At 39.8% G+C, this 20,832-nt stretch overlaps 1 protein-coding gene across 1 annotated transcript in view; it reads right to left on the bottom strand.

Annotated features, from left to right (window-relative positions):
• Positions 1 to 20,832, bottom strand: part of LOC126458065 (vacuolar protein sorting-associated protein 11 homolog) — a 177,810-nt gene that overhangs the window by 69,100 nt on the left and 87,878 nt on the right. The window contains exons 8-9 of the mRNA XM_050094866.1: positions 16,328 to 16,549; positions 8,507 to 8,660 (exon numbers count right to left, since the gene is read on the bottom strand). Of these exons, the coding sequence (XP_049950823.1) occupies positions 8,507 to 8,660; positions 16,328 to 16,549 (376 nt within the window). The remainder of the gene's footprint in view (positions 1 to 8,506; positions 8,661 to 16,327; positions 16,550 to 20,832) is intronic.

Raw genomic sequence — 20,832 nt, 5'->3', positions numbered from 1 at the left:
GACGAAATGATGATGATGATGATTAGGACAACACAACACCCAGTCCCTGAGCAGAGAAAATCTCTGACCCAGCCGCGAATTGAACCCGGGTCTTGACATTCTGTCGCGCTGACCACTCAGCTAACGGGGGCAGACATCAGTGTAAGTGATCTCAGCACTCTGATACAGATGCTGAAAGATCATGGGGGCAACTGAAACTTTATGTCTTTGACATAGATTGGTCCTAATTCATGGTCCAGATGCGTGGAAATACTTGGAGAGTGTTTGGGAACACATGGAGAGCAACATAATAAGGAACGTTGGCGGATGGTCTGGAGAGGGTCTCGAGATGCACTCCTGTAGGAAAATCCTTCCCAGGGTGAGCGTCTGGGGGATAAGCACCCCCTGTATGAAGAAAGAATTTGATAAGTCGGAAACTGGTTGATTAGGAAAGTGTTGTATGGTGATTCCGTAAGAGAGCAAGAGTTGGTTCCATTACAACTGAAGAGGTAAGACCCCAACTTTGGCGAGGAGACACTCTATGGGAATAGTCCAGAAGACAACAGTGGCTAATCTTACTCCATGATGATGTACTAAATAATTTAAAAGCCAAAGGTGCTGCTGAGACATTAATCTGCAAACCATGACCGAGCTGGGATGACAACAGCAGATGATAAATATAGAGTAGAGTAGCACGATCAACATCCCGAGAGGTGTGGGCAAGGAAGCAGAAAGCATTAAGCTTCACCATGCAGTTAGTCTTAAGTTGATGAATATGGGCAGAGATGTTTTTATCAAATACAAGTCTCAAAAACCTGGACTATGCAACAACGTCAAAGCTCTGAATATCCTAGTGGACAGGCTACAATGACGGAAATACACGACTTATGTTTTTGTGGGAGGATCTGGAAGCCATGGGAAATTGTCCAAGCAGATGTCCTTTGAATGACTCCTTGGAATGGGCATTAAATTTAAGGCTACACCAAACAAAAATGTCACAGACATACAGCACAGGAGTAAATCGGTAGGGAGCCTTAAAGTCCTAGTCGTGGAGCATAAGTAAAACATGATGGCATCAAGCAGTGAAACATGCCTTATGCAGGTGAAAAAGACTGCAATGAAATTTGGCATTTAGAAAAAATCTGTTGCATTGTTGTTTCCAGGCTAAAAGATGGTCAACTGCGGACTGCCCCTCCTGGGTATCACTACGATAGGGTAACAAAAGGCCCCGTGATTCAAGAGCCCAGCATATTTGTCAGGCTACGATCCTTCCAATTTGCATAGCATATTAGAGAGACTACTCTGTTGGTCACTGTCAATGGACACAGGGTTTTTGTCTTGTTTAAGGATCAGGATGATGCCACTATATCTCCACTGTGAAGGGACACACCTTGTAGCCTAATGCAGTAGAAGACACTGGGTACATGGAGTCCATCAGTCGCACTCAGATTATGATCATCTGAGTATGAAACGAACCAGAGCCTGGAGCGATATCATGTGACATGTCGAGAGCATAGAGCAATTCCTAGACAGTGAAAGTTTAACACATAACTCAGGATTATAGAGGGAAGTTCAAATGGTAGTCAGCTAAGAAGAGGACACTGACATTATAGCAAAATACGTCATGATGAACAGCATGAACTAATGCATCAGTAGAAATATTGCTGTGAAGGAGGAGAACCAGAAAAGCTGTTGATCTTCGGTGGCCCGGTAGACTACAGAGCTTAGACCACACCTTGGACGAAGAAGCATACATCCACGAGGAGATGAAGCCCTTCCAGGATTCCTTCCTTCCTTCCATCCTGTGTTTAATCAGGCAGTGAGCTTTCACCCAGAGATAAAAATATGAGGGTGGTACATGAAAGATGTTGCTTGAGATATTGCAGATCCATTTGATGGTCCTGAATAGCTGTTGTAACATCTTTGGTCCACTATGGTACTAGCTGCTGGTGGATGGGGGTCCATAACAGGTGATAGCAGTTACAACAGCACATTGTGGTCACTGGGAGATGTCACTGACAATCTTGTTGATACAGTCTGATGGAATGGGGATGAAGGATGATGGCAGAGGTATAAAATTGTTAGTTGGCCCTTTTGGAGAGCCCAATGTATCAAATGGTTCATTGGGTGGTGACAAAGAAATGAAAGGATAAATGTAAAGTGATGTCACAAAGGTCATTGTATAGTGACTAAGCTACAATTTAGGAAGTAAGGGATCACAAGACCGATGTCCAGAAAGGTGGCAGGGGGTGGCAGTAAATTGCTGCCAAACCGTTTTGGTGAAATTTTCCATACTTGTATATTTATTGTTACAGGGATTTATTTCACAAAACGTATGACAGTAAAAATTTTAATTGACAAAACAATTGCTTAAAAACACTCACAAATCTCGTCTTGACCTTTGTGTCACATGTGAAATTATTTATATTAATCATTTTTCAATGTAAATTACATGAAACACCAATCATAACAATACTATAAGTATCATTTGCTGTCATAGAATCAATATACAAGTCAGTGTTAGGCCAGAGCAATGCAGTTGTTACTCAGTTGTTGTTGATTTGTTGTACGGCAGCAGTTGTGGTCTATATGAGGGATGTTGGAAATGAAAGCTGTTAATAAACAAGGAAATTGCTTAACTTGGATGTCAAGAAACTTCCTGGCAGATTAAAACTGTGTGCCCGATCGAGACTCGAACTCGGGACCTTTGCCTTTCGCGGGCAAGTGCTCTACCAACTGAGCTACCGAAGCATGACTCACGCCCGGTACTCACAGCTTTACTTCTGCCAGTACCTCGTCTCCTACCTTCCAAACTTTTCATATCAGCGCACACTCCGCTGCAGAGTGAAAATCTCATTCTTGTATGTCAAGATTTATTCAAAAAGTATGAAATCTTTTCCACATCATATATATATAATTATCTAAAGAAAAATCCAGGACTTTCAATGTGAAAAAGAATTAAGAATTATCACAAACAACAACCAGAATCAGCATCAATCTTTCTGAGTTAAGTATATGAAAAGCATGTTACATTTCCTGCTACAAAACTCCTAGGTATTGCAATAACCTATTTTGGTTACTTGAGGAAACAGCAACTTATTACTAAAAAAGTTTGAGTCTTTTTTGTATATTTTGAAAGCATAAGTGTTGCAATACATTTAAGTAACAGGCCTCAATACAGTGCCCACAATGGCGAGTGTTCATCAGACACACGTATATCATCGGGAGAGCCCCAAAGAAGAGTTATGGGGGCATTCTCATTCTCTACACACATAAACAATCTGCTCGACTCATTGAGCACCAATTTCTGGTCATTTGCTGATGATGCTGTGATGTTTGGAAGGTTTTGTCATTGAGTGACTGTAGGAGGGTACAAGACGACTTAGACAGAATTTCTAAGTGGTGAAATGAGTGGCAGCTAGCTCGAAATATAGAAAAGTGTAAGTTAATGCAGATACGTAGGAAAAACAATCCTGTAATGCTCGAATACAGCATTAGTAGTGTGCTGCTTGATACAGTCGCATCAATGAAATATCTAGGCGTAATGTCATAAAGCAATATGAAATAGAATGAGTACATCGGGTTGAGAAGGTGAATACTTGACTTCGTTTTTCTGGGAGAATTTTGGGAAAGTGTAGGTTGCCTATGAAGGACATGGCATATAGCATGCTAGTGTGAACCATTCTTGAGTACTGACCTACTGTTTGGGATCCCTACCAGGTTGGATTAAAGGAAACCATTGAAGCAATTCAGAGGTTGTTACCAGTAGGTTTGACACCACGCAAGTTTAGAGAGATGCTTCATGAACTCAAAAGGGAATCCCTGAAGGGAAGACAAAGCTCTTTTCACAAGGCACTATTGTGGAAATTTAGAGAATTGGCAGTTGAAGCCAACTTAATACGGTTCTACTCCCACCGATGTACATTCTGCCTAAGGACCATGAAGCTAAAATAAGAGAAATTAGGGCTCGTAAAAAGGTTTATAAACAGTCGTTTTCCCCTTACTCTACTTGCAAGTGGAACTTGAAATGAAATGACTGGTAGCGGTATGTTGTACCTCCACCATGCACCAGACTTATATAACCTTTTTACAGAGGAGATGATCATTCACTTTACCAAAGTGATATGTTACATTAAAAAACATTTTTGATACTATCTACAGATGAACAACAGCTAAATAGCTACAAAGGATACTGCGTCAGTTTGGGTGCAAATCAGCAGCTGAGGGGAGTAAGTTTCTCAAGTCCACTTGATTTAGATTTTGACTCATAGTGTGACCAATAAGGGCAAGTTCTTGGAGCCATAATTATCTACATTGAAGCTCAAGTTTGTCTGAAGAGACTGCCAGAACCTCACAGGCACTGGCTGATAGCTTTGGTCCCTTAACTGCATGAGATGTCTGCCATGATGCCAACTACTCTCAGAATGAGGGTTCTCCAAAGGGTAGCCACCCGGCCAGGGCAATGCCCATCTAGTTTTATGGCCATTGCCCGGAGTCCAGTTCCAGAGACAGACATGCACCTACTCTTCAGAATGAGTGAGTATGTAACTGCTCGGACTGTGCATTCCTCGTATAGTCAAGAGGCCATCACAGTTTGGGTGCATGAGGACCCTCCACATGGACTGGTCACATTAATAGTTCACACTGTTTAATGATGATGAGTTTGCAGAATGAGTTCCCACACAACTTTACTTGTTTCAAGACTGCTGGAAGAAACTGATGTCTACACTTCAGTATACTTTAACAGTATATTTTTTGTAGTGTAGAATATAAAGAAACATTTCTATAATGGAAAGCAGACTTGGATGAGAACACAATAATACCACTATTGAGTTTCAAAATTGAAACTCAACTTGGTGGAAAATGTAATGCAAATATGGAAAGGAGTCAAGACATTAATTGGACATGCACCATTGCATCATGGAAGCTGATCAACGTATCTTTTTAATAGTGAAATCAGTATCCCAACAAAAAATGCTACTCCTTTTCTTTTACACCTGTCTCTTCAAAAATGCTGCATTCTGGACGGAGAGGGGGGGGGGGGGGGTAGGGTTGTAAGACACAATATGAGATAGCTGCAAGGTGTCTATTTTGCAAATATCAGTTCAAATTTGAGGGATTTCCTGTTTACAAATACCGACCTAGAATTAGTAGAGTTACAAAATTGCTGACACATTTGTATTCCTATCACTGGTGCAATCGCAGGTAATGTGAAATTTATCTACACTTTGTAATTCATTTATCAAAAAGTTGATCCAGATCGTGTTCTTAATACATTGCTATTTTAATGTGTATAATTTTGCTTTCACAAGGATTGATTCTTGGAGACTCCATTTGTGAACTGGCCACCTTGGAGAGTTCTATTTTTATCCTGTTTCTGCATGTCACTCGTACACTGAAGGTAACCATAAAGATGTTTTCCTATTGTTATAGGATTCAGTCTCCTGATATTTTCTTCACATCACTCCTCCTCACTACTGAGTGGGCTAACATAATTGTCTGTATAGTGATTCTTTTTGTTTACTGTATATGATGACTAATGGAAGACTTGCTGTTTAATGCTTCTTGAGGTAATAAGGAATTAGGAGCACTTGAAATTTAAGTCTACTTAGCATTCAGACAGTAATCAATAAATTTGCATTGCTGCATGGAGATTGTTACCTGTCTGGTTTTATAAATGCTCAGTCTCATTTCAACTGTACAACTGCTTTGTGCGGGTCCACTAATAACATTGTCCAAAGAGGGGAGGTTGCTATAACTGTTATAATTGCTTACAATTTCCATGGCATCTGCTGTTATGGAGTGTGTTGAATATTGGTCTGGTATCAGCTGTAGACCAGTTACTAAACTGTTAGAGGTATTATTGTGCTCTCATTCAAGTCTGCTTTCCATTGTAGAAAATGTTTTTTTTTTTTTTTTACTTTCTGCACTATACTGTTAAAATATACTTAAGTGTAGACATCAATTTCCTGCAACAGTTTTGACATGAGTAAAAGTTGTGACGGAACTCATTCTGCAAACTCTGCAAAATCGACATTACACAGAGTGCCATGTATTACTAATGTTTTTCCCATTGCTAGGTAAAGTTTATGGGACTAGAGTTGGATAAAGGGATAAGAGGACAGGAAATCGTAGGCACTGACATAAAATTATTTATTTGGAACAGTTTTAAGAAACTAAAAATTTTATCCTTCTTCCCATTTTTAACGGAAAAAAGGATCATCAAATGCCAATATTGCTTCAGAGTGCACATTCTTTATGTTTGCTTATATAAATCACGACTGTGCCAAGGGAAAATTTTAATTTGGAAACAATCCTCAGGATCAGAACAATACAGAATCTTAAGACAGTCATTACCTTCACTAACTTCAAAAAACCCTATGACTCCATAGAGAGGTTGTATTCCTAGCACTAGAAGAAGTGGATATTGACAAAACCACCAGATAATTTGTTGAACAAATACTTACAGACATGACTTCAAAACTTAAATTCCTAGAAGTTTCTGAAAACTTCAAAACTAACACAGGCGTTCAGCAAGGTGATGGGCTCTCACTGATTCTCTTAAATTTGGTATTAGACAAGGTCATCAGAAAGTGGGATAAAGCACTACAAGGGAAAAACATAGAAGAAATCCATCTGAGATAAGGAAGAGTCCAAGTGAAATGTCCCACTTCTGTCGGTGATATTACAATAACTTCTATGGGGGAGGGGAGGGGGGGTTAAGGACAGAAATGCTTCACAAAATTGCACCTAAAACGAGACAACAAATATCATATGAGAAAATGGAGTATGGTGAATATAAGAACAACAAAGAAAAAATGTACAAAGAATTGATATGTCCAAATATTTAGTAGAATGGACACAATAAAATGAATCAGGTTACATCACAAGTATATTTAAAAATGAAATTAGCATACAAATACATCCAAAACTAATGTAATAAATGATCAGTATTGTCCCAGGCAAAAATTAGACATTACACAACAGTATATGGATCAGCACTACATGGATTCAGCCTTACACCAAATGAAAGAGGTGAGAAAGAATGATTGAAAATAAGAGAATGAAAAATACCCAAAACCAGTTTAGACAGAAGAACAAAGATAACAAAAAACTTAAACAGTCACAGGTACAATAAGATAGAAGAGATTTTACAGCCATTTTCACAAAATGAATGACAGTAGGCTACCAAACAAAATGATCAATTTCATTTCCAAATTATAAAACTCCATGGGATGGTTGGGAGACACAAGAAGGGATCTGAGAAAACTTAACATCACAGATGGAACCATACAGGACTGGGAAAATTTCAGGATATTGATCAATAATGCAAAATTCCCTATCCAACAATAGATAACACAACATAGGAGGGTGATTTCAAATGAACAGGGGCAGGCCATCAGTAAATGCCTGAGGAAGTTCTGGAAAGACAAGATGAAAAAGACTGAATCTTTACCTTAGGTCATAAGTGGTCTAAAACCGGCCAAATTCCATAATTTGAAGATAATAGTAATGATGATGATGATAAAAATAAAGAAACAGGTCTCCAACATTGATGGTAATTGGGTTATATAAAAAATATGTTCCTATTTCATTAGTGTCACTGGTGCCAGAGGGATAAATTATATTTTATTCCGGAACAAATCTTCCACTCTCCAGCAGAGCATGTGCTGTTCTCCAAATTGCCTGGCATAGTAATACTGTGTGCCAGACCTGAGCCCATACTTGGAACATTGTCTTTAGCTTACAGTGTTCTTGCCATCCAAGTTATCCAGGCATGACACACAGTTCACCTTCACCGTTCTACTTCTGGCAATACCCCATCTCCTACCTTCAAACTTCACAGAGGTTCTCCTACATACCTTGTGGGACTAGCACTCCTTGAGGATATGTTGCTGCAGAGAAATGCCCTAGCCACACCCCGGGGGAGTGTTTCCCAAATTGTGTTCCACAAACACAACGGAAGTGAATAAGTGCTTCATAAAAAGCTATTAGTTCCATAGTGTTTTTTTCTGACACTTTGAAGATACTAATTACTTCTTCAAAATTTCGTTATGATTTGTGTGTGACTTTTAAAATTTCATTACGGTTTGTGTGTGATTAGTTATGACATAAAATTGAAGTAATCACTAAATAAAACAAATTTTCTCATTTTTAAAAACTGTATTAACCTTCAACATAAACAAGATGTTCCACCAAAGTATCAAGATTCTCAAAATGTTCAATCAGAAAAAAATTTGGGAACTTCTGCCCTAGGGGTTTGTTCCCAGAATGGAGTGTGCACTGCTTTCGAAACTACCTGCCACATTAACACTGTGTGCCAGGCTCATACTCAAATCCAGAATCTTGCCTTGTCCAGTCAATGCTCTTGCCACTGAGATATCTGAGCACTACTCATTAGATGTCCTCACAGCTTCACTTCTGCCAGCAAATATTAATTACTTTCCAAAATTCCAAGACAAAATGGTCTACTGCGTACCTTGCACTAGTACTTATGGGAATAAAATAAGCTAAAATATAAAGTTACCTTTCTTATAACATAGGAAGGTTCTAGTTTACCAATGGTTTTAATATATTGCTCAATGGCAGCATTATGGTCTCCCTTAGCATACAGATGATCTCCATATTGTCTGAAGATATCTACTAAGCCTTCTGAATCGTACTGCTGACTTTTTGCAATTCTGTAAAAGAAATGAAAACACTAAAAATAAAAATAAATTTCTGGGGATAGAAACAATAAATAAAACTATAAATCTTGTATTTCACTGTCCACTAGGCTAACTGAACAAGGTATCACACTCATCATACCTATCCCAAAATTATTAATGACAAGCAAGCTCCTGAAAAAAGTTGTGTAATGCCCTGTCTCCGACAGTTAACTCTTGTGCTCAAGGTGGACTTAACGTAGGTATTTCATTCTGAAATGTGAATGCTGCCTCATAGCATCACAAACACACATGATACACTGCAAAGAATTTGAAAGATTGCTTTTCACTGCTTCAGATGATAGGAGATTGTTATGGACACCAGTTTCTCGTGGACCTATTACACTAAAACATAGGTTTGTCCCTTGCAAATATGCAACAGAAAATCTGGGACAAAACATAATTTAATTACATCAGCTCCATGGAAAGTAGGAAGATTACAGCTGCAGATCTTTTTGACATCAAGATTGTAAAGAACAGAGCCTTAAACCTGTTGCTCATAGAATGGGAAGGTAATTAACAGTGGCCTTTCTGAAGAAATCATTTTGGTGAGCACCTGAAATAATTTGACGATTGTCGGATAGAGGTTTGGAATCTGTTTACCCTGACTGAAGTCCAGTGTGTTAACCACTACACCACCCTGCTTTGCAAAATCAAATGTGTAGACAGTCCTAAGCATATGGAAATAAAATACGGCTTATGTAAATAATTTAGGAGTAAAGAGACCACTCACTGAATAGCAGAAGTGTCAAGTCAGTGACAGGCACACACCAATACACAGAGAGTAAGAAACATTTTCTCACTTTCTAACTTTCAGTATTGAGCTGCTCGGCTCAATGTACCCAATTTCAGTGGCTGCTTCACAACCATTGTCATCTGGCCCCTTAATCCCCAGCCCTAGATTTCCTGAACTACACAGATGGGAGTTCTCCTTGCGACACATCCTTTTTCCCATAATCCTCCTTGACTCTATCTCAGCTAAGACCTTATACCAACACTTCCTTCTCCAAAGTCTTCCCTTCCTCTTTTCTGTCACTCCCTCCAAAACCACCCCCATGTCAAGGTTATCATGCACCGCATGCACTCGCCTGTTCTAGTGCCTATATGTCAGATGCCTATCCCATGCTACTCCTGCCTCTCCCTCCTGCATTCCTGTCTTGTATACCTGCTGGCTTCCTCTGAGCAATCTGCCACAATTCCCCTATACTCCCTCCCCCTCCCTGCCTCTTTTTTCCCTTCATTCACGACACCTGACACAACCCCTCACCCCAGTCTACATGCCAAATTAAAAAAAGTTCACATGAAAGCTAGCAAATTTTTCACTTGTGTTTGTGTGTCTTACAATGACTCAACACCTATTCTACCAAGCGAGTTGTTACTTTTATTCCTAAGTTATTTATAACCAATAAGATTTATAACTATGGATTTTCAAATCATTTTATAAACTAGATCAATGATCAGTCAGGCAGATCTTGAATACCACTATCGACTGAGAGTCAAAACCCTGTATAGCACTGGATCTGATTGATGCAAAATGTAATATGACAACTCCTATTCATAACACTATAGTAGATAGTGTCTCACACTATCTAACATTGTAAAAATGATGATCCCAAATTTATTAGTTGGCTATCTCTTGAAAACTGGTGGGACATTAGAAAGTTTTGTTGGAAAATTGTGTCTGTTCTGTGACTGCCAACTACCACACAAATAAACCAAAAATAATTTAATATGTGTAATTAAACAAAATTCCATATAATGTGGAACTATGGAATCCTTAAAAAATCATCCGAGTCTGTGAAAGTTTCAAGTAATTTTGTATAACCATAAAGGTACTAAACATAAAGAATATATAGCTCCTTTATGAAAAACAGAGCTTTTGAGACACCTTTGACAGTATTCCTTGCAATCTGGTCCTCTGTGCATGAAGGTTATCAAGCGTTTTTTTTATGAGTTTGGTTGGATGGCACAAGGACAACACATGAGTATCCACATAAACTCAATGGATGATACTATAAGAGGGTGATCACATGGATGGATGCTTTTAAAATTCTGAGATTCAACGATGGAAGTTCCTGGAGGGAACTGAGAGATGCCAATCAAAACTGCACATCGAACTTTGTTTAAAATAGTTCCAACCTCCCTCAAACGATGATCTTCCTCCTCTTCCACCCAGTCATCCACTGGCAATCTTTCAGGAAATCCCAACTTCTAACTCAGGCTCAGCTACCTTTCCTAGATCCCTCCCAACTGAATCCAACATCACTCTTACAGGACACACAACAATCTGTAACCTGAAAACCAATCCAAACCTTATAATCATTCCTGCAAACAAAGGCTCTAACACAGTGGTCATGAATTGTAGCATCTATGTAGTTTAGGGTCTCTTCCTAGTTTGTGATATCTCTGCCTACAAACCATCCCAGAAGTCCAACATGACCTCCAGTAGCTTCCCAAGGTGCCAGATTCATCCCCAAACCTGACACCTGAATCGATCTTCCTCCTCACATCAGCAATCCCTTGTACTCCCACATGTTGCCTACTCCACAAACCCAACGGCCCAGGTGTCCTTACTGGTCGTCTCACTGTGGCTGGTACATGCTTCCACAAAATGAGCCTCAGCCTTTATTGACAAACACCTCCAAACTAATTTCTGTAACACTTACTCCCAAGTCCACTTCATCATCCATCCATCCATGCATACATTAATACTTGTTCCACAGATCATGGATATGACATTTCGTAATGATGTGGAACGTGTCACTTTAACGTAAGTTTTCTTTACAAATTTTTTTTTTTAATGCGTCGATTGAGTAGAAGGAGTTGCCATTCAGAAATTCTTTTAATTTGTTTTTGAATGTTCGTTGGCTATCAGTCAGACTTTTAATGCTATTTGGCAAATAACCACAAATTCTTGTGGCAACACAATTCATCCCTTTCTGTGCCACAATCGGATTTAACCCAGAATAGTGAAGATCATCCTTTCTTCTAGTGTTGTAGCTATGCACTTCACTGTTATTTTGGAAATGGGATGGGTTATTAACAACAAATTTCATGAGTGAGTATATGTACAGGGCTATTACAAATGATTGAAGCAATTTCATAAATTCACTGTAGCTTCATTCATTGACATATGGTCTCGATACACTACAGATACGTAGAAAAACTCAAAAGTTTTGTTCGGCTGAAGCCGCACTTCAGGTTTCTGCCACCAGAGCGCTCGAGAGCGCAGTGAGACAAAATGGCGACAGGAGCCGAGCAAGCGTATGTTGTGCTTGAAATGCACTCACATCAGTCAGTCATAACAGTGCAACGACACTTCAGGACGAAGTTCAACAAAGATCCACCAACTGCTAACTCCATTCGGCGATGGTATGCACAGTTTAAAGCTTCTGGATGCCTCTGTAAGGGGAAATCAATGGGTCGGCCTGCAGTGAGCGAAGAAACAGTTGAACGCGTGCGGGCAAGTTTCACGCGTAGCCCGCGGAAGTCGACGAATAAAGCAAGCAGGGAGCTAAACGTACCACAACCGACGGTTTGGAAAATCTTACGGAAAAGGCTAAAGCAGAAGCCTTACCGTTTACAATTGCTACAAGCCCTGACACCCGATGACAAAGTCAAACGCTTTGAATTTTCGGTGCGGTTGCAACAGCTCATGGAAGAGGATGCGTTCAGTGCGAAACTTGTTTTCAGTGATGAAGCAACATTTTTTCTTAATGGTGAAGTGAACAGACACAATGTGCGAATCTGGGCGGTAGAGAATCCTCACGCATTCATGCAGCAAATTCGCAATTCACCAAAAGTTAACGTGTTTTGTGCAATCTCACGGTTTAAAGTTTACGGCCCCTTTTTCTTCTGCGAAAAAAACGTTACAGGACACGTGTATCTGGACATGCTGGAAAATTGGCTCATGCCACAACTGGAGACCGACAGCGCCGACTTCATCTTTCAACAGGATGGTGCTCCACCGCACTTCCATCGTGATGTTCGGCATTTCTTAAACAGGAGATCGGAAAACCGATGGATCGGTCGTGGTGGAGATCATGATCAGCAATTCATGTCATGGCCTCCACGCTCTCCCGACTTAACCCCATGTGATTTCTTTCTGTGGGGTTATGTGAAAGATTCAGTGTTTAAACGTCCTCTACCAAGAAACGTGCCAGAACTGCGAGCTCGCATCAATGATGCTTTCAAACTCATTGATGGGGACATGCTGCGCCGAGTGTGGGAGGAACTTGATTATCGGCTTGATGTCTGCCGAATCACTAATGGGGCACATATCGAACATTTGTGAATGCCTAAAAACACTTTTTGAGTTTTTGTATGTGTGTGCAAAGCATTGCGAAAATATCTCAAATAATAAAGTTATTGTAGAGCTGTGAAATCGCTTCAATCATTTGTAATAACCCTGTATTGCAAAGGTACTGTGAATATCCCGAGTTCCTTAAATAAATGTCTGCAAGGTGATCTTGGGTGGGCTCCAGCTATTATTCTGATTACATGCTTTTCTGCAATGAATGCTTTTTCTCTTAATGATGAGTTATCCCAAAATATGATGCCATATGAAAGTAGTGAATAAAAAATATGTACAGTAGGCTAATTTACTGATATGTTTATCACCAAAATTTGCAATAATCCTAATAGCGTTAGTAGCTGAACCTAACCGTTTCAGCAGATCATCGATATGTTTCTTCCAATTCAATTTCTCATCAAGGCACACACCCAGAAATTTTGAATATTCTGCCTTAGCAACAGACTTCTGTTCATAGTCTATATTTATCAATAGTGTTATCCCGCTTACTGTACAAAATTGTATATCCTGTGTTTTCTCAAAATTCAGTGAGAGTCCATTCGCAGAGAACCACTTAATAATTTTCTGAAAGACATTATTTACAATTTCCTCAGCTGATTCTTGTTTGTTGGGTGTGATTACTATACTTGTACCATCAGCAAAAAGAACTAGCTCTGCATCTTCCTCTGATCCTTCCCAGCTATACAGGCTGTCTTCCTGGAAGCTGAGCTCCAATTCCCAGATTGCCCCTTAAATACATCTGTTAATATCAAGTGCACCAACCACTAGTAAATCTATTCTGACAGGTGCCACCCATTCCATGTCAAAATGTATCTGATTTACAGCCTCACCACCAGAGGATGCCACATCTGCAGTGGCAAGCAGGAGTTGACAAAATGTAATGATAGCCTTACCAGATGCTTTATTGCAAGACAATATTCTATTCATCTCATCCATAAACAAATATCCCTTGCCATCTCCTCCTCTGACAAAAGTAGCCCATTAAGCAGTCACAGACCAGCAATCTTCTAAACATCCCGTATCACCTTCACCAGGGCTCTGAGCATTTCTTGTAATGCCCTGAGATGAGGGATAGCCTACGCGAAATCTGACCCACATCACCCAAAGTAGTGTTCTGCTGCCACCCAACATACAGAATGTCCTTGTTCATCTCTACTACGATTCTGCTCCTACTCTTGCAACCGAGTCATTTCCTTGTGGCTGACCTAGTTGCAAGACCTGTCCCATTTACCCACCCATCGCCCCGTATCACAGCCCAGGCCCAGGAATATGCTACCCTATGAAAGGCAGGTGCACAGGTGTAAGCAGCCATGTTGTATCTCAGCTAAGCTACAATTACTGGATAGCATTCTATATGGGTATTGTAAGTAACCCACTATCCACTCACATGAATGGCCACTGCCAAAATATGGCCAAACTATGGCCAACCACAAACTTGACCATCCAGTTGCCAAATATGCTGCACACCAGAACAGAAATGACTTCAACAACTTCTTCACTATGCAAGCAATTTGGATGCACTGGTTTCTCTGAACTATACAGGTAGGAATTGTCTCCCCAGGATCAGGTGGAAATTGTCTCCCTAGGATATCCTGCACTCTCACAATTCCCCCATCATAAATCTCTACTAGCATGTTTCCCACTGCCTCACCTCACCTTTTGCCAGATTCTTTGAACCCCTTTCATCCTGTTGTGCAGCTGCTGAGTCATCTGTCGAAAGACCAGCTTCACATTACCCCTGCGCTATCTCCTCCTTGCCTCCAGTTTACAGGCAACTGTTCTCAATAATCAAACTTCTGTTTCGCCACGGCCGCATGGATTGTCTGCGTGGTTGCGTGTGTGAATGTGTGTACTCTTGTTAGAGACAGAGCAAGAGCTCAAAGGCTAGTGTAAATACTATTTTCTTTCATGTGTTTCCATGCACTACACATCAGTCAGCTTCAGGTGAGATTCCATTTCCATAGACGATTTTAAAAACACAATATTCTCCCATACATACATGTTGTTCAGGAACGGTAATGAGAAACTTACAGAGATTAGTGCACAAACAGAAGTGTAGAGGCAGTGGTCATACTCAGTGAAGGAATTTCATAAGAAAATATTTAGTATTTTGGTCTTCATTTCGTCATTGACCATTTTGGTGCCGTCACTGTTAATGAGCATTTGGATGTAGAACTTTTTTCCAATCACTGACTTTGTAAAGGATCAAGTTACATTGCACATGTAGTATGTTTACAAACTCATGTTTGGTTAGTACAGTGTTTTCCATAAACTGAGGAAAATGTCTGAAAGGCAGCTTTAACTAGTAAAAACAAGAAGTAATTAAGACGTTGAGCATGTTTCATAACACTAGTGTTGCAGAAGATTACAACATGCAATCCAGAAGTACATCTATTGTTTTGTATAGCAGACACAGCATATTTGAAGCAGGTGGACCACTAGTGCTGAGAAAATGTGAGAAGACTGCTGTGATAGCCAGCTTTGTTGAATAATGCAAGGAGTCGTTTACCTGACAGACAGCCATGCATATCAATGACACGCTGATTAATAGTTTGTCATCCTGTTGCTCATAAGCTGTGGCATGGTGTTCTAACCACATGCTTGCTAAAGAATGACGAGGCTAGGATGACATGTGCCAATAACCGATATTTGCTGTTACAGATGTGAAAGATGAGGACCATGACCTCATTAAAACTACAATATGCCATAGCTGAAACAACTAAAGGAGACTTCATAGAATATTATTTACAGAAATGCCATGTACATGGCATGCAACATACATGATTAGCAGTCTCATATGTGACTTTTACCACTCATCACAGTAAGGGGGACACTCACAATACATAAGTCAATGTGCACACTGAGCTGCATGTAGTCTAATACATATGTCTAGCTTACACACTGACAGCAGCTGGGAGGGTTGGGAGCAGGCACATGTGTATCTGGTGAGTTGGTACCTTCATTCCTATATTTTGTGTATATGTTTATTTTTGAAACTACATAAAAGTAATAACTATAAGTAATGACAGTTTAATATTATCTAGCCTCATCTTTTATAAAACAAATTTTCAAATACGAATTCTAAAAGCCACACTTGACACATTGCATGATGCTGTTACATGAAATAATAAGGAACAACTGGAGCTCAGCTCAGCATTTTTTCCACATAAACATGAAACACCATGGACAGTACTCTAGCACTTCATCAGTACTAGACTCATAATTAACCTCATTATGTCATTCTAATTTGTAACTAAATGGTTAGTGCACACAGCAAATCAAGATAATCACAGGAAAGCAGTAATTTCATATATTTTTAAATGCATCTTACCTAATAGAAACATCGTATAGATTTTTCTTAAAAAGTAATGCAAGTTTTGACTGAAGGTCTTTCTCCATGAGCTGATACAGCTTGTTGTTGGCTCCTAATATGTAGAAGGAGCCCCACTCAGCCAGCACTGTTTGTATTTCTTTTATGGGCGCAGTGAACACAATAAACTTATTTTGTATGTCCAATATAGTCACCACTTGTTTTTGTGGGGCTTCTGTTTCACTGAAAAATGCAAAGGAAAACAAATTTTACAGTCCTAAATGCCATCAAAACCTATTTGTATATTTTTATACATTAAGAGCAACAGTCAATGTTTTAGTGCAATGTCTAACAGAGAGCTGCTTGAAATCTCTAACTGACAGCAATAATATAATAAAATACTAGTTCAAATTTGCTTCTCACTAATCACAACAATATTATCGAAATAGTATGGCTGCCCTCCCATCCTAGCCACCATACTCTCTAGCCTCCCTATTTCTTTCAATCACTCAAACCCTCATCCCACTCAAGCTGAGACAATACAGCCAAGCATATATGCATGATTTTCAGACTGTTAGTTACGAAAAAAGGTAGTGTCCAGAAACTCAATAACGATTTCAATGTTGTTTACATCTTTGTCTACTATTCAGCTGCATGTGAGTGGTTTGGCTCCTTCCAGTGTTTGTGTTCCACACATAACTTTACAGAACATATTGATCTGGAACTCTGAACTTTTACATTCTCTCAGATTCTTTTATTTATTATTACTAGCAATGCAAGCTAAATGAATCAATAAGGTAGTGCCGAAAGAAGAGATTGTATATATCACCTGTAGGTGAACTACACAAACTTAAGGTATGTTTGATATTCATCCGTGCAGCAGAATATATACCTTATTACTCTAATTACATTTATTGATACCTCATTTTTTCAAAGTGTAAAACTGAGCTGCAAAAAAATGTATGGGGAAACTGAAGACAGACAAAAGGAAGATACTAGCACAGATTTTGAAGTATCACTTCAGAAGCATATGTACATATTAAAGAGGAAATTACAAATGGTGAAGTTCTAAAATACCAGTGCTTGGAGACATGAGAGGTGGGAGGGATAGGAATATTCTCAAATTCTTCCGGGAAATGGTATAACTTCAAAAATATGGTTTATAATGTACAGCGTGTATCAAAAAGAATCATCCAATTTGGCATGCCTATATTTCTGAAACTAATAAACATATATAATGAATTGTTTTTTTATTAACAGGAAACTCAAAAAGTTTTTTTTTCATACCTTTTTATAGGTGTTCAATATGCCCCCTTGACATGCACGGTGTATGTCAATGCAGTATTCAAATTGTTCCCACACTGCAGTGAGCGTGTCTCGAGTTACAGTGTTCACAGCTGCTGTTATGCAATGTCTCAGTTCATTCATTGTTGCTGGTAATGGAGGCACATAAACAGAGTCTTTTAGAAACTCCCACAAGAAATAATCATGCACAGTCCAGTCCGGTGACCTTGAAGGCCAGTAATCTAAGTCTGAATCATATTATACAGTCCGACCGATCCATCATTCTGTAATCCTTTGATTTAAAACTTCTCCCACTTCCAGATGCCAGTGTGACAGTGCCCCATCCTGTTGGTAAATGGAGTCATTCAAATCAGTCTCTAACTGTGGGAAAAGGGAGTTCCCAAGCACTGTGAGATATGTGCTTCCTGTAACAGTGTTTTTGGCAAAGAAAAATGGACCCCACACATTTTCCTGTCAAACTTGACAAAACACATTACATTTTGGAGAGTCCCTCTCACATCGTGCAACTTCATGTGGTTGTTCCATACCCCATATTCTCACACTATGATGGTTCACCTTTCAATCTAAATGGAATGTTGCCTCATCACTAAACACTAACGGTGGAAGAAAACTGACATCCTTCACCTTGCCAAGAACGAAATTACAAAACTCCACATGTTGTTGTTTATCACTTTCACAAAGAGCTTGCATTAGTTGAATTTTGTATAGTTTCATATGTACAAGGGTTGACTGAAAAGTAATGGCTCCAACTTTGTAACTCTTCAACAGTTGGCAGCATTGGTGTGCAGCAGGTACTGACTTGTTCCATAGCACTTTCTCTACAGCTCCAGTTGGCAGGAAGCCTTAGCATTGAACGGTTGTGTTGTTACAGTGTAAAGTATGGAACCCTGCACAGATGGTCGGTCAATGTGATTTAAGCAATGTGCAGTTATTGAATTCTTGACAGCAGAAGGTGTCACCCCACAGGAGATTCATCAAAGAATGAAAGCAGTCTATGGTGATTGTGTTGATGTGAGTACTATGCGTTGCTGGGCGAGTAAGTTTAAAGATGTTGAGGTGGGAACATGTGACCTGCATGACAAACAAAAAGTTGATGACCTGTGACAGCAACCACCAAGTTTCACAAGAAAAATGTTGACAGATTGATTCAGGATGATCGTTGTATCACTCACAGAGAAATTCCAAGCACAATCAGCATTTCACAAGAACATATGGGTCACATTATTGCTTTGCTTGGCTACTGTAAGACCTGTGCATGATGGGTACCCCGGATGCTGACTCCTGAAATGAAAGCGCACAGACTTGAAATATGCCAGGAACTCTTGCATTACGAGAATGAAGGTGATGCCTTTCTCCATACAACAGTGACAGGAGACGAAACATAGATACACCATTATGACCCAGCGACATTGAGAGAACTGTGAGACTGTGGTTGTGCGGAAACAGATAGCCAACTTTTTCCGTGATGGCTTTAGGAAACTTGTTCATTTTTGGCAGAAATGTATCCAATTGACTGGTGATTATCAGGAAAAGTGAATATTGGTAATTAAAGACCACATTCTGAGGATTACTTCTGCATTTGATTTATTCAAATATTCCCATCCAAACCTAATAAATGAAGTGGAGGCATTACTTTTCATTCAACCCTTGTAAATGTCGACGCAACACTCACCAGACGCCCCATCGACGGCATGTTGAGGTATCGAGCTGCACGGCATATGGATTTCTGAGTATTCCTTGTGAACCTATGGTGGACACATTCAACGTCTGTGTCAGACACTCGGGGATGGCCTGGCAATTTGCCTTTAAACAAACAACCTGTTTCTCGGAATGTTCATGCCATCATCTAATGCTCTGTGCTGTAGGAGTATTCACACGATACCTGGTACGAAAATCACACTGAATAGCTGTTGCTGACCCGCACTGAGTAAAATGTAGAACATGATACGCTTTCTGTTGTCCTGACACCATTTTTACCAACAGTGTGTTTCTCATGCACATATTTCAAATAACATAGTAATTATTATTATTATTTTTTTTTTTTTCCAATCGGGTGGTTCTTTTCGATACACCCTGTATATTGAGCCCTCCAACAAAATTAAAAATTCTACTAAGTTACGTGAAAGCTAATTTAGGGCTCCAAAAGTCGGGTGTATGCCACATCTACATCTACATCTACATCTACATCTACATCCATACTCCGCTAGCCACCTGACGGTGTGTGGCGGAGGGTACCCTCAGTACCTTTATCGGTTCTCCCTTCTATTCCAGTCTTGTATTGTCCGTGGAAAGAAGGATTGTCAGTATGCTTCTGAGTGGGCTCTAATCTCTCTGATTTTATCCTCAAGGTCTCTTCGCGAGATATACGTAGGAGGGAGCAATATACTGATTGACTCTTCGGAGAAGGTATGTTCTCGAAACTTTAACAAAAGCCCGTACCGAGCTACTGAGCGTCTCTCCTGCAGAGTCTTCCACTGGAGTTTATCTATCATCTCTGTAATGCTTTCGCGATTACTAAATGATCCTGTAACGAAGTGCACTGCTCTCCGTTGGATCTTCTCTATCTCTTCTATCAACCCTATCTGGTACGGATCCCACACTGCTGAGCAGTATTCAAGCAGTGGGCGAACAAGCGTACTGTAATCTACTTCCTTTGTTTTCGGATTGCATTTCCTTAGGATTCTTCCAATGAATCTCAGTCTGGCATCTGCTTTACCGACGATCAACTTTATATGATCATTCCATTTTAAATCACTCCTAATGCGTACTCCCAGATAATTTATGGAATTAACTGCTTCCAGTTGCTGACCTGCTATTTTGTAGCTAAATGATAAGGGATCTATCTTTCTATGTATTCGCAGCACATTACACTTGTCTACATTGAGATTCAATTGGCATTCCCTGCACCATACGTCAATTCGCTGCAGATCCTCCTGCATTTCAGTACAATTTTCCATTGTTACAACCTCTCGATACACCACAGCATCATCTGCAAAAAGCCTCAGTGAACTTCCGATGTCATCCACCAGGTCATTTATGTATATTGTGAATAGCAACTGTCCTATGACACACCCCTACGGCACACCTGAAATCACTCTTACTTCGGAAGACTTCTCTCCATTGAGAATGACATGCTGCGTTCTGTTATCTAGGAACTCCTCAATACAATCACACAATTGGTCTGATAGTCCATATGCTCTTACTTTGTTCATTAAACGACT

This window comes from Schistocerca serialis, chromosome 2, assembly GCF_023864345.2.
Source record: "Schistocerca serialis cubense isolate TAMUIC-IGC-003099 chromosome 2, iqSchSeri2.2, whole genome shotgun sequence".
NCBI lineage: Eukaryota > Metazoa > Arthropoda > Insecta > Orthoptera > Acrididae > Schistocerca > Schistocerca serialis.
This window is presented reverse-complemented; position numbering and strand designations above follow the sequence as displayed.